The 13,610-nt window shown below is 35.9% G+C and overlaps 1 protein-coding gene across 1 annotated transcript in view; it reads left to right on the forward strand.

Moving 5' to 3' along the window:
- The window catches only part of WDR64 (WD repeat domain 64), a 59,947-nt gene that overhangs the window by 1,812 nt on the left and 44,525 nt on the right, over positions 1-13,610 (forward strand). Inside the window, exons 2-6 of the mRNA XM_052701874.1 lie at positions 4,100-4,202; positions 4,710-4,813; positions 7,358-7,387; positions 11,535-11,642; positions 12,986-13,200. Of these exons, the coding sequence (XP_052557834.1) occupies positions 4,100-4,202; positions 4,710-4,813; positions 7,358-7,387; positions 11,535-11,642; positions 12,986-13,200 (560 nt within the window). The remainder of the gene's footprint in view (positions 1-4,099; positions 4,203-4,709; positions 4,814-7,357; positions 7,388-11,534; positions 11,643-12,985; positions 13,201-13,610) is intronic.

A 13,610-nucleotide genomic window follows, 5' to 3' on the forward strand; every position in this document is an offset into this window, starting at 1 on the left:
CTCCATCCCTTCTGGCAGCACAGGTGAATTGCCTTCAGCTGTGCTCCTCTGGCTGACTCATGGCTCGCCTCAGGTGATCCATCAGAGGTTCAGGCCGTGATTCAGCAGTTCCCATACAACTGAATTTAGAATTCTGCAAATTTAGCTTACACTGAAACAACATTGTATCGGTCATCTGATAGTCATCCGAGCCCAATTTACATCAGCTGTAACTTGAACGTTAGCTTCTGATCTACTGTAATTGTGGTAAAATCCTTTCTGACATGAATGGAACAAAACAGATATTTACAGACTTATTGGAATGGTTTCTACTAAAATAAAAACAGGCCTATGATGTTTGATGGTGGGTCTTTTTTCTATCCTTTTTTTCTCTGTCAAAGTACAGTTTCAGTTTGGTTCACTGAATCTTGGAGAGTTATAAATATCAGAAATTAAGTCAGTGTTCTTTTTCTTCTAACTATGCTAAGGGTTTATGACTGTAGCTATGCTGCAGCTCTATGGTCTCCTTATCTGTTTTCAATTCTCAATATTTAAAGATGTGCGTATTTATGTACTGGTAGGTGTATGGGAACTGCTGAGTCACGGCCTGAACCTCTGATGGATCACCTGAGGCGAGCCATGAGTCAGCCAGAGGAGCACAGCTGAAGGCAATTCACCTGTGCTGCCGGAAGGGATGGAGCCTGGCTGCACCCCTCCTAGACCTATTTAAGAGCTGACTACCAGTGGGGAAGGATCTCTTCTGGAGATCATCTCTCTTGGTGTTTTGTGAGTGAGCCTAGGATAGGGGAAAGCCTTCCATTTATTCACTTTTGTTATTGTTGTCTGCTTTGCCTAACTCTTGTTTATTTTGTGATTATAGCATCCTAATATTGTTTGATTATGCAGTAGGAAAGGTAGATTTATTTATTTTTTTCCACTTATATTTTTAGCTCCTCCTCTTTTCTCTTTTTTGAAGCTGGCTGTATTTAACTTTATGAGCTTAAGTCGCATTTGCTTTTCTTCTCTTCCTTAGGCTTTATGTTGCTTTTAAATGAAACTTTTATTCAAAGAAGCAAATTTTCTGTTTTGCCTAGTGAAAACTATTGGAAAGGTAACTGTTCTCTTAAGAGACTGAAAACTATTCTGGGTATTCTGCTTGAAACCAGTTGTTTGAGAGAGATGGTGACAGAAATAAATAAGTCTCCTCTAATTGATATATTCATTCTTATAATGTTCATTAAACTGCTAATTATATTAGGCAAATCACATTTCTAACTTGCAGCTTGAACACATATTGATTACCTCTATGAAAAATGGAAGTAGCCTTGATCTTGCTTTAGCTTCCTTTTCATCACTTATTTTTTTTCAATTGTATCATCAATCTTGATTGCTTTCTGTAACTTACCCAATATTCATCATATCTTTTGTGATCTATGCTCTAGTTTTCAAATTTTATTCTACAAGGACTTCATTTCATCCTGTTCTCCTGAATTCTCCTGCTGTTTAACACTGTTGAGCATTTCATTTATCTTGAAAGCCAAGGAGGAAGCATACATGTCACTTCATTCTCTTGACATTTCTCTTTCTTCATCTCTGTCTCTCTCCCTTCCCAGAACTCTGAACTCTGACCATTTTCTTTTCTTCTTGCCCTCACAGTTATAAACTTTTCAAATTTACCTTTCCATATCTGGCACCTCTTTAGCTTGACAAAATCTGCAGAATTTATTTCCATTATTTAAAAAAGCATGGCCTTATGCAAGTGTTCCATTCCTTTCTCTTCCAGATGTTTCCCTTTTTCAAGTACCTTTATTTTCAAGAGTTTCCAGCATTCTCCACAGCAATATACCTATACTCAGGTGATACTTTTCTGTGAGGGGAAAAAAAATTAAAATCTTCTATTTAGTCATGTTAGAGTCTACTCTTAGGCATTCAGTGGCTCTAAAATATATCCTAGCCTCACCTTGAAAGTCTCCAGGGACAGAGAATTCACCATGTCTCTAGGCAATCTGTTCCAGTGTATAACCACCCTCACTGTAAAAGACTTTTTATTAATACTCAACCTAAATCTAACTTCTTTAAGCTTAAAGCCATTTCCCCTTGTTCCATCACCACAACCCCTGCTAAAGAGATATGCCTTTTTAGGGCAGTGTTCTGCTTGCTGAGCAGAAATCAGATGTGTCACTGTCTGATGTCTGTAAGAGGCATGATAGGGCACACCTGGGCATCTCACTTAGAGGGCTTCCACCTCTGTTGGCCTTAGGTCAGATACTATGCTGACCCAACCACACCATCAAGACTCAGCAGTGACCTCATATCAGGTCAGTGTACTACTTAAATAAAAAAAAAAAAAAAAAAATTCTCCTACCAAAAACTTAGTCCTGAGAAAGGTGAAGAGCCTGTTCTCCTTTGCCTGGAAAAATGGGAATGTGCTAAAAATGCAAAATGTCATTCTTATCTTCTAGAAAGACGAGAGGAATGATCAAGGGAACTAGAGGCCTAACCTCAATCTCTGATGAAGGTGGTGAAACCACTAATTCTAGAAAATATATGCAAGCACATAAAAGATAAGAAAATGATTGGGAATAGTCAGCATGGGTTTCCAAAGGGGAAATATAGAAATTGCATATAACCAACTTTAATAGGCTTCTACAATGGCATGACTATCTTGGTGGATAAGCAGAGGGCAGTGGATGATGTTTATCTTGACTATAGTAAGGATTTTAATGTTGTCTCCCATGACATACTCTTAGTCAAGCTGACCAAGGATGGGTTAGTGGGCAGGGAGACAGAAAGAATACTAGCTGAATTTCTCAGTGGTTCAAAATCCAATTAAAGCAAGATGATATTGATGTATGTGCCAGGGGTAAGTATTGGTAAATATACTATTTAATATCTTAATTGATGACGTAAATGATAGGAATTCCAGGTGTGCACCTGTTGCAGAGATGCATTCAAACATGAATCTGTAATTCAGATTCATGTTTGGAAACAAGATGGAAAGACAAGATGGTGTTATAAGAAATTAAACAGAGGAAAGTAAAGGATTGTAATGGATGATGTATTGACTGATATTTTATGATAGATTATAATTGTGTACGTAGTAAGGAGGGTGCTATGAAGTGAAAGATAGAGACTAATATTTTTCTGTAAGAATATGCAGAATACTTTTTGTTGAAAGATGTACACGTGAATTGCTCAGATAAGAAAATAGAAAGTTCTGGTGTATGAAAAATATTGAACTAGAAAGAAGTGTGAAGTTTTGTCTTGCATACAAACGGGCTTTGCTTTCAGAGCACGTTAACGGAATTGACCAGATGATGTCCATAATATGACAAAAGAGATGAAAAAGTATCTCTCTGTACAACTATAAAGGGCTGACCTCATTTCCTGAGGAGATGACTAACCTACACTTGGGTACAGGGATTGAGTTGCTGAGAGCATTTCAGCTGAAATGTTTTGCCATCCTGGGAGATATTAGCTACCAACCTGCATTTCCCCTCCAGGAATCTTCATTACCATTACTACAAATAAAACATCAGGCTGAGGGAAATAGTTTAAAAAAATAAAAAAAAAAGTTTTAAAAAATGTTCTGTATACTTTTTTGTTTTCTCCCCCAAGGAAACAGCAATCTATGGATCTTGAGGGAAAAGCTCTTCTATGTTGACTAACCACTATGCTACTTTGAATCAGTTTACAAACATCGTGACTTTTGTTTCATCTGCTTCCTCCAGTCTTTCATTCTAGCTGAAGTCTAGCTCAGGAAGCACAAGTAGATAAAAATGGAAAAAGGAAATGGAAAATGACTGCTTACATGCAATCATGGCAAACCAAACTGGTAGTAATAGCTTTATCAATTAGACTGTTTTTATTCCTGGTATCCTGTTTATTCTGGCTTCTTCCCAAACATTGATGAGAAGTTGTGCCTGACCAGCAGATCTCTGCAATCTAAAGTCATATTGACAGCTAATAACTGAGAGGAATAATGGAGGGAAATTCCTTATTCAGGAATTTGAAATGATTGAAAAATGACACATAGAAATTGACTATCTGTATATAAACAGATGTTCCAGATGTAGTATAGTTTTAAACTGCTAGTTTTGTTCTATTTTGTTTTGTTCAGATTTTTGGCTATTTCATAGGAGGAAAAGGTGCTACGCCTTCCCATTTCAAAGAGGAAAGCACAGTTTTCCTTACATCTGAAAAACAGCAGATTACTTATCCAGGTAATCATCTTGTGTTTAAAACAAACTCCCAAAATGTGTCTGTTCAGTGCTCCCTATTGCACATCTTATTGAAGTTACGGTGATAAAATCTCATGGTTGCTTTTGTTTACTAATCATGCTTCTTCTTCTTGTGTGTTCCAGTTTCTTACTAAGGTGCCTGAGCACTCCTGAATCATTTTGAAATTACTAAGGTGTCTGACTCAGACTATTTACTTGCCTTTTGTGTCTTTAAAAAAAATACATTATATATACATATATTCTAGAAAGAACTAGCAGATGGATGATGTATTAATGCTATTTTAAAATGCAACATGATTTATAAAATCGAGTATAGAATAATATGACTATGTTTTACAGCCTTGAAGTTGGTGCCAATATGTATTTCAGGGAGATAAAATGTTCTTGGTACATGGTTTGATTTGTTTAGTATTATGGGAGGTTTTTTGTATGTACTGTATGTAGAGCTTTCTGTCGGTGAGATGAAGAGTCATCTTATGTCTTTCACAGTTGTCAAGGAACGAGATATGATTACAAGTATAGTGAAGGTACCCCATCTGGATTTCACTGTAACATCCTCTCAGAAAGGAGTGCTAACTATTTTTAACAAGAAGGTAATTCTGACTCAAACTTTTCCTTGTTCTACTAGGTAGTACATACATGAACTGAGTGAACTGTGATCCAGAGTGCAAACTTACCCATAAAAAAGCCAGACATCTTTTTTAAGTTAACTTTGCCTATACTTTTAAATACAGTGGGAAATGTACATTGTTATTTTTAATTATAATCCTACTCAACAATCCATAAAAGATAAATTGGTAAGTAAATAGAGTAAACAAATAAGTAAATAGAGATTGCCAATAAGAAAATGAATAGAAGTCCCTTCAATATAAAATAATCTGCCTTTTTTTTTTATTCTTAAATTCTACATATGCTATATTTGTCACTGTGTATTGCATACACAGTGGAAACCAGTGAATTAACTGTTTTCTGCAGCTACTGGGAATATTTAGAATGTGCAGAAAGATTTTTTGGTTGTTTGCAAAAAAGAGTTATTCTATACAGTAAGCTCTTAAAGCTTGAAAGTCTTGAATTTTCTGTCAGTCTTCATGACACTGCTTCATAGTCACTCCTCTTGTCAGCAAATTGTAGAGAAACCTGTACCATTTTAAGTAGAAGTTCAGGTTCAAGATCATTTTAAAGTACATTTTGTAAATGAGTCTCTCAGATGATATTACTATTTAAACATACAATCCTAGCTGCCATGAGGTACGTCACAGTTCTATGTTCATTGGCACTTTACATTTATACAATTTTAATATGACTAATTTATTAAAAGCTTTATCAAACAATGCAGTAAAGCTTTTAAATGGCAATAATATTTTCTAGGGGGTCAGCTAATTAGTGTATAATGCTTCTAACAGCGGCTCGCAAAGCAACAATGTTCTCCTGTGGATGATTAAACAACAAAGCAATACTGCAGTTTTGGTAAATACTGAAGTAATTTGTTTGAAAGCCTAGCTCTTTGTCCTTCAGAGACTTATCCCTCTTGCATACGTACAAAAAATAATTTCACAAAGTATAATGTTAAAATTAGTTTCCTTTCTCCCTCCCCCACCTCCTCCAGCCCTCCAACTGCTTGAAGTTCTGAATTGCTGCTTTCTCATAGTCTGGACTGATGTCACTCTGACATCAGTGACTGCAGTGTAACTGATATTACACCCAGCTGCTTAACGCAGTGAATTACAGGAAACCTCAAATCCCATTTACAAATGGGATTTACATTCTGAAAATGATTAAGGCACTGCGACATTTCAGTTGATCTGAGCAAATGACCTTTGACTTCGTTAAAATTGCTCTGATGCATCTTGATGCAAACAAGAGAAAAATATAGCAGTTTAGCTTTGCATTCACTTGAATCTTGTTACTAAAATATGACTTCATATCATAAAGAATTAACACCTTTTACATCATTTTCTTCAGTCAAAGGCCAAGGACTTAAAGTGTCCTGTCCTTAAGCGTCAGCTAGTGAGGTTTTTTTGTCTAATCTGTCTTTTTAGCATGTTGATAAAGGACTATGAATATACTTGCCCTGAAGGTGCTGCTTGGTAAGACTTCTGCTCAAAAAATGAGCTCATGAGCAACGTACTGACAATCAGACAATGAAATTTATTCTTGTCTAATTCTTGCACTTCTAAAGTACAGACCATTAAATACATGATTTTCTTGGGTTCATATATATCTGACATGAGTCAGTGTGTTCCATGTACATGAGTGATGAATAGTATTTGGTCTGATATAATCAGGGAATCTAACGTAAAAAACACTTTAACTTTGCTACATCTGAGACATTTGACTATTATGAAACTTTTATATGGAGGAAAAGACAGGGCCATATTCTATTCATTCGCATTAAGGAAAACTGATGTCCAGTGCAAATAAGCTTTTCACAAGATCAATTTAGTATTGTTTTATCTGCTCTTTGGAAAGCACATATAACTAGTTTTTAATTGATACTGTGTGAAATCTGAGAATACCTTAAAAAGGTAAAAAACCCAATTTACATATTAAGAATAAGAACAAGAAAGATTTTACACCACCACACTGCTTTTCAGTGTAGTAAACTTCAGTTTAATGTGAAACTTGTTTAACAGTACTCCATTCGAAGACCATCCTTGGTAACACTGTGCATCACACCTTTGTGAGAAGAAATACCGTGATCCCTGCTTCTCATTTTATGAAGTGAGGAATTGCTGGGATAGGAATGAGGCGCTACAGACTTATGGATGAGGAACATGGGCAAGAGGAGGTGAAAAAGCATCTACTAGTGTTTCATGAGGGGAAAAAACTGCTTTTGAAAACTGAATGTAGAGCTAGAAGACAAAGATGACGACCCTGTCTCTGCTGTACAATGACACCAGATATGCCTACCTCCCTGTGACTTTCAACATATTAGTTTCCAGGACATACTGTGATAGGAGAGTTTAAGTTCCTCACTTTACATATAGAGGAATCGTCAGTAGGTTTAAATACCTCTCTCAGATGTTAACTGCAATCTCTTTCTATTGGCTACTTAGCTTCTGTTCTGCCTGTGAAAACAGCAGAGCTGTTTTCAGACTTCTAGTTTAAATGCTAACAAGTTATTTTTTGTTTTTCAGATGAAAGTTCTGGCAACCATCAGTGTTAAAGTAAGTTCATTTTCCTCTTTCTTTTAAAAATCGTTTGAAGTAGAATTCAATAATTGTTATAGTGAAATAATCAGACACTGAGCACTGTTCGGTATGTCTTCTGACCTTGAGACTTCTGTGTAATCTGACGTGGGGTACCATTGGGTGAACACACTCAATTTTTTCCTTTCAGTTAAGCAAGTGTTTATGTAACCTGATTTATTTCTTCTGATAAAAGAAATCTGAGATAAATTTTGCTTTTTTCTACTGAATTATCTGTTGGTAAAATTTTTACTCATTACTTTTCTAAGACATTTTCTTCTAAGCTGTAACACTTCCTTTGTTGGTGTAAAATTTGACTGAGAAAAAAATACAACTTTGTTGGTGAAAAACAGTTTGGCATCTTGCTATTTGGATTGGTAGGCAATATAGTATGTACTTTAAAAGCTGATTTTACCCTATGATTATCACTGCACATTTTTGGTAATTAATTTCCTTCAGTTAACCTACAGACAAGAGAAGTGCCATCAGACTTAACACAGCGATGTGATCCCCTGACCTTAAAGTCAGTATGGGCGTCTTGTGCCAGGGGACAGTGCATTTGTGTTAATTCTTATTCACATGCCACGTGTGTTCTAAAATGAAATAGAAATACTCCAGGCCACAGGCCCAACTATTCAAAGTTAGCAATAGTTCAGATTCCTCCCCTTTGGGATGGGGTATCATTGCTGCTGGGTATCACTGGATTGGTGGAGATCATTGTTGCACACAATGAAATCCTTCTAAGCCCTCTGTCTGGAGGATTAGCAGTTGCTTATTTCCTTTTTTGGTATGAGAATTGTGAAATTTTCACCACTTTTGTTAAAAATATCTCTCTTCTTCCTACTCTGCCTTGTCTTAGGAAATGAGCAATCTTAATTAAATATTCTTATTTAATTTTTTGCACTGAAAGGTCTTCTCCTTGGCTAATACAGCTTGCTCTCATTCTTCCTCTAAATACTATGCTGAAAACAGAGTGAAACTGCCTAGTTTTGGCTGAAACTTCTTGATGTTTTTAAAAGATTTAGATCTTTGTAGAACATAATGTTTTAAGCTACTTTATTTTTAAAACTGAGATGCTATATCCTTATCCCAAACTGCTGTAAAATAAAATGGGTTGAGATAAGTTCTACTTTCCTTGGAGGATTAGAGGATAAATTTCACTTATTTCTTATGCAGTAGAAATAGTATGTGGAGCAGAAATGCTAAGTCATGGATTGAACCAGTGATTGAGCATCTGGTGGGAAGGCAGGGCCAACCCAGGGGAGCTCAAGTGCATGCAATGCATCTGAGTAACAAGAAGGAGTGGAGCCAGGACCCACTGCTTCCCAGACCTCATTTAAGGGTTGGCAGTGGAGGCAAGGGTACTTTGCTGGACATTTGTGCCTATCTGGGGCCTTCTGAAGGTAAGCAGAGTCTTTCCTAATGCAGAAAGGCTGTGAGATACAGTAGTTCTAGGAATAAAATCAAGTAAGTTGCAGCTATTGGAGTTTTCCTAGCATTGTGACAGTATAAATAGAAATTGAGCTGTGACTACATAGTATCAATCATCTATGATTTTGTTCCATGTATTTCATGGTGAACAGGTCACTTCAATCAAACCTGATTTCATTTCTTGATGAGATTATGTAGCTGAGCAGAAATAACAGAGGCATAAATATGAAACTTAAAACTGTGCTATATTTGACTTAATACCACATGACTTTCTGTTTTTAAAATATGGCCACTGCAAAAAAAAAAAAAAAAATCAAAGTACGTATTAAATGAGTTAAGGACTGTCCAACTGACAGGGACCAAAAATAGTAGGCAGCATGGGAACACTGTTGAATGGAAATATTGATAGTGAATAAGTTGCTTCTCTTGCAACATGGAAGTGAAATGCCTTAAAAGACAGATAATACAAAATAACATCGACAAACCTAGTGGATGGAAGCTAGAGTCAGATGAGATAAAAAATTGTCTTGAAGATGAGGAAGTGAAGACAGAGCCCTGGAGTGACAGGGTGAAAGAATAGTGAAAGCTGGTGTAGCTGACTGGGCTGTCTGTCAAGTACTGCACTGTAAAGAGGAGAAGCGCATAAAGCTTTCATTCTAAAGCTGAATGTAGGCCACATGTTTTGCTTATAGTCTGTCAGACTCTTCTATCTGCAGCTTCTCAGTGAGTCAAATCAGTCTGTCAATGTGCACATTGGTTTTTTTTTTTTTCAGGACTTCACTCTGTTTCTGATAACTCTCAAATCTCACAAAGGAGTCTGTTTTGGCAAGAAATTTCATTGTGTATCTTAAGGATATAGCACCATGCTCTACTATTTACACAGCCTGTTTATTCCATGGCTAACATTCTAGAACATAGAGCTAGCTTGCAGGAGAGCGTTCAACTTTGGCAACAATCTCTGCACCTCTGTTAAGCTCTATATTTCTCAGTGAATGTTCTCTGGAGCGTGCTATGAAGGAAGCCAAATTCAGTTGTTTCTGCAGACCTTTTTATCTATGGGTCTTCGATGTAATTTAAGTAATTTCTCTTGAATTATTTAAGACAAATTTAGTGCAACTTTTCTTAAGATGTGAATCACTTATAATGTGAAAAAAAATTCTGTTGAAGGAAGAAGAATACTGGTGTAACTGGGTGAATATTGTCTTCCATCACTCTATTGATGTTTCATACTGCCTATATCATACTGCCTCCTATCATCTGTAGACTGAAACAGAAGAACATAACTAGCACTTCTTCCTCTACCTGTAGTGTTGGTGTTAAAATGCCAACTAGAGAACTGACTCCTAGAGATAAAGAGAGATAATTCTCTAAAAAGGCATCTAAGAAAAATAATCTTTGAAATAAAACACAAAATGTCTTTACTTTTCTTGGCTTAAATTTTGGGTTTACAGGGATTTCCAGTAATTTCTGGTATAGTTTAGTCTATACTCCTTTTCTGGTCCAATTGTTTTTTTTTCCATTTACAGAATAGCACTCGAGGTCTGGTTCTCCTTCAAATGTGCTACCTGTCCTCTCAAATCAATGCTCTTTTAAACCAGGCTTTTATTTTTGAACCATTGATGTAGAAAGGCTGTGTCATTCCATAAGCAAAAAAAAAAAGGAAGTGATAGGTGATATCAGTATCCTCCTTTGGACTATACTAGGTTGTCAGTTATCTATAAGCCGTACTGAGTTTTTAGCTGCATGGAGCAAGATCCTCTTACAAATATCTGGATGCCTCAGTGTCTCCATGAATTAGTTAAGAGGCATAGAGAAACAGAACAATTTTTGTATTTTTAGCATTGTGTGAAACCATTTGCCAGTGATGCCTACGTACCTTATAAAATGTTTAAAACTAGGAGATTTTGGAAAATCAGGAATTTCTACTTTAAACTTCTTAGCTAAATCTGAGCAAGACAGTTACGTCTTTTGTTCTTTGTAGTATACTTATGCCTTAAGAATTACAGAAAGCCTTTATTTAGGAATTTCAGCAGATAGCAAAACATAGCAAAAATGAATGTACTCCTTGTGCTTTCCACTTCTGTTATCATCAGGGAAGAATAAGTAGTATAGATATAGAAATTAAGAATACCTAGATTTATGCTTCTATCAGGTAATCTCTCATATTCTAACAGTGTTCTCCCTGCCATGTATATCATTATAATTGCACAGGATTACACCTCTATTTTCATTAATGTGAATTGTTTCCTTATGGAAAAGATGTGCTTGTTGTTACCTAAAAACAGTGTGTAATTCCAGTTGGAAATTTGAGTACCTTTAACTTTTATTTTTAATTAAACTGTATCCAAGGAAAAAAAATCCACTTTAACACAGATACATAAACCCTTAACTTTAATTTGCTGTACTCAGAATAAGTTTTTTTCAGTGTTATCACAGTTCAACAAACAGTGTACTTGTGTTGTGTATGTCCTCTTACGTGCAATCTCTGTATCTGTGAGTTTCTGATTACAGGCTGAGCCAAGCTACTGCATTTGTGAGCTACTATTGGAGTTAGAACTCAGTCTCACTAGCTTGGACTGCATCTAGCTGACTATATGGAATTTATGCAGAGATGGTTGAATACTTCTTAAAACAATAGACAAGGTTATAAATTCTCAGAAAATCCTTGTTTAGCTGCTCTTTTTGTCTTTATCAGGATACGGCTTGGATGAATGGATGTGATTTCCTAACTCAGCTGAAATGTGTTGTGGCTGTAACTGAAAGGACAATCATCGTCTGGGACTACACCTCAGTAGGGAAAAAGGTAGTGTGTTGGATCAAGCAAATGTGAAGGGAAATTTGGAGAAAGTTAATTTTTTTTTCAATGTACATTCATATCCCTTTTGCCCAACAGGATGAATGCATTAACTTTTGTCTTTGTAGGAAGGAACTCAAGGAAACCATTCTTTCTAAAGAAAGAGTACTCTTTCCACACCAAATGTAATTTTTAGACTGTCTTAAAACTTGAAAGAAGAAGGAAATTCTTGTCCTATTGTTGTTGCAAACAAACTGACAAAAGCAGTTTGTTCTTCTGCGTGTATCTAATGCAGAATGTGTATGTATCTGATGTGTGTGCACAGCTATCTTGGACTGTATTAAAAATCAAGGGACAAGTCTTCCAAAGGAATTCAGCATAGACTCCTTTGAGATAACTTCTTGATTTAAAGAAAATCTTGCTTCACATATTATATTTTTGTTTTGGACTTTTCACATGTAAAAGCATCTCAATTTTGATAGTATATGTTCAAGCAAGTTTATATTTATGCAAGCTTATACTTTATTACAGAATATGACTTTTTTTTTTTACAAGGATTTCTCATCCATGCCTTGGCTCTTTCACCCAGTTTCTGTGGCTTTCTCAGTAGCTTTGAGGAGATATAAAGAAGCAAAGTAAATATTTTTAGAATAAGATAAAGCTTTATCATTTTTTTGTTTGTTCTCTTAAAATTAATAAAATTAAAAGTCCTGTTCCCATACTCAGATAAGTCAATGGAAGTCTTTCTTTCCATTCAGTTGGAATTCTGAGAAGGAAGACTTGAACATTTATTCTCATAGAGGTTTCCTCCAGTCATTATATCAGTGCAAGCATGAGCTGTAACTGTCTTGTGACTGAATGAGAAATAATTATATTTTGAAATCACAGGAATAATATACAGACACTCTGTGGTTTGTCTTTTCAGTGTTTCTGTGCCATACAGAGAACTATGAAGCAGTTGATTTCTATGGTATATGAACAGTTGACAGTTTAGGTTGGCAGGGTGCTTTAATCAAATAACAGATGGAGTCCAGACAGTTTAACCAATAAGTAGTATGATGCAGATGACCTCAAGTACTACTCCTTGGCCTTCTCAATGTAGGAAAATACCACAGTGGCTTGCAGCTGTATTCATTGCCTCATCTCAATACCTAAAAATTCAGGCTGTTTAAGCACATTTGGTACTCCTAGGCTGTATTAATAACTTCTGAACTGTGTGTTACTGTTCATTTTATGATTAGTAATTCTGTAAATCAGCTGTCTCATTTCCTGTTGACAAAGATGTTGTCTAGAAGAAAACCATTTACGATCTTAGCAAATACACCATCCCAATAAACTACTGAATTTCACAGGGTAATTACTTCAACATCAAACCAATGGAAAACAGTCTGCTCTGTGTTTGCACGGCAACCATGTCTGATCAAGTGGGTGAGGACAGTATCCTAATGGGAGATGACAAAGGCTATGTTTACTTACTTAAAGTGACCAGTGATCACCTTGGATTGAAGCAATGTAAAGGTAAAAAAGAATCTCAACTTCAGATCTTGGATTCCAAAGATTTTAACATGTAAGTTATTTATGATAAAATATTTTATGTTGGGCGTTATTTGTTAGTTTGGAGTGTTCTCTGGACTGAGTGAAGGGTCAGCTTCTCTGTGAATTAACCCAACCTAACAAAGAAAATAATTTTTAAAACTGCAAGTAATGTAATTTGCTTGTTGTGTGAAGGAATGATAGAGTTTTCAGTAGATCTTACAGTAGAAGGGCTGGAGAGCAAAATTTCAGGGAAGAATTCACAATTGCTTTTACCCAGATATAGGGAAGCCTTACTGTGTCTTATTAAATAGAAGCAGCGTTATTACTAGAGAAGAGCATAATTCAACTCTAACACTAGCTCTGTTCTAATATGTTTGCTATTGAGCTGAGAGATGTGTTCTGGACCTGGCTTGGATATTCAGTGATAGCATTTATTGTGTA

Source organism: Tympanuchus pallidicinctus, unplaced genomic scaffold (genome assembly GCF_026119805.1).
Source record: "Tympanuchus pallidicinctus isolate F22 unplaced genomic scaffold, pur_lepc_1.0 scaffold1, whole genome shotgun sequence".
Classification (NCBI taxonomy): Eukaryota; Metazoa; Chordata; class Aves; order Galliformes; family Phasianidae; genus Tympanuchus; species Tympanuchus pallidicinctus.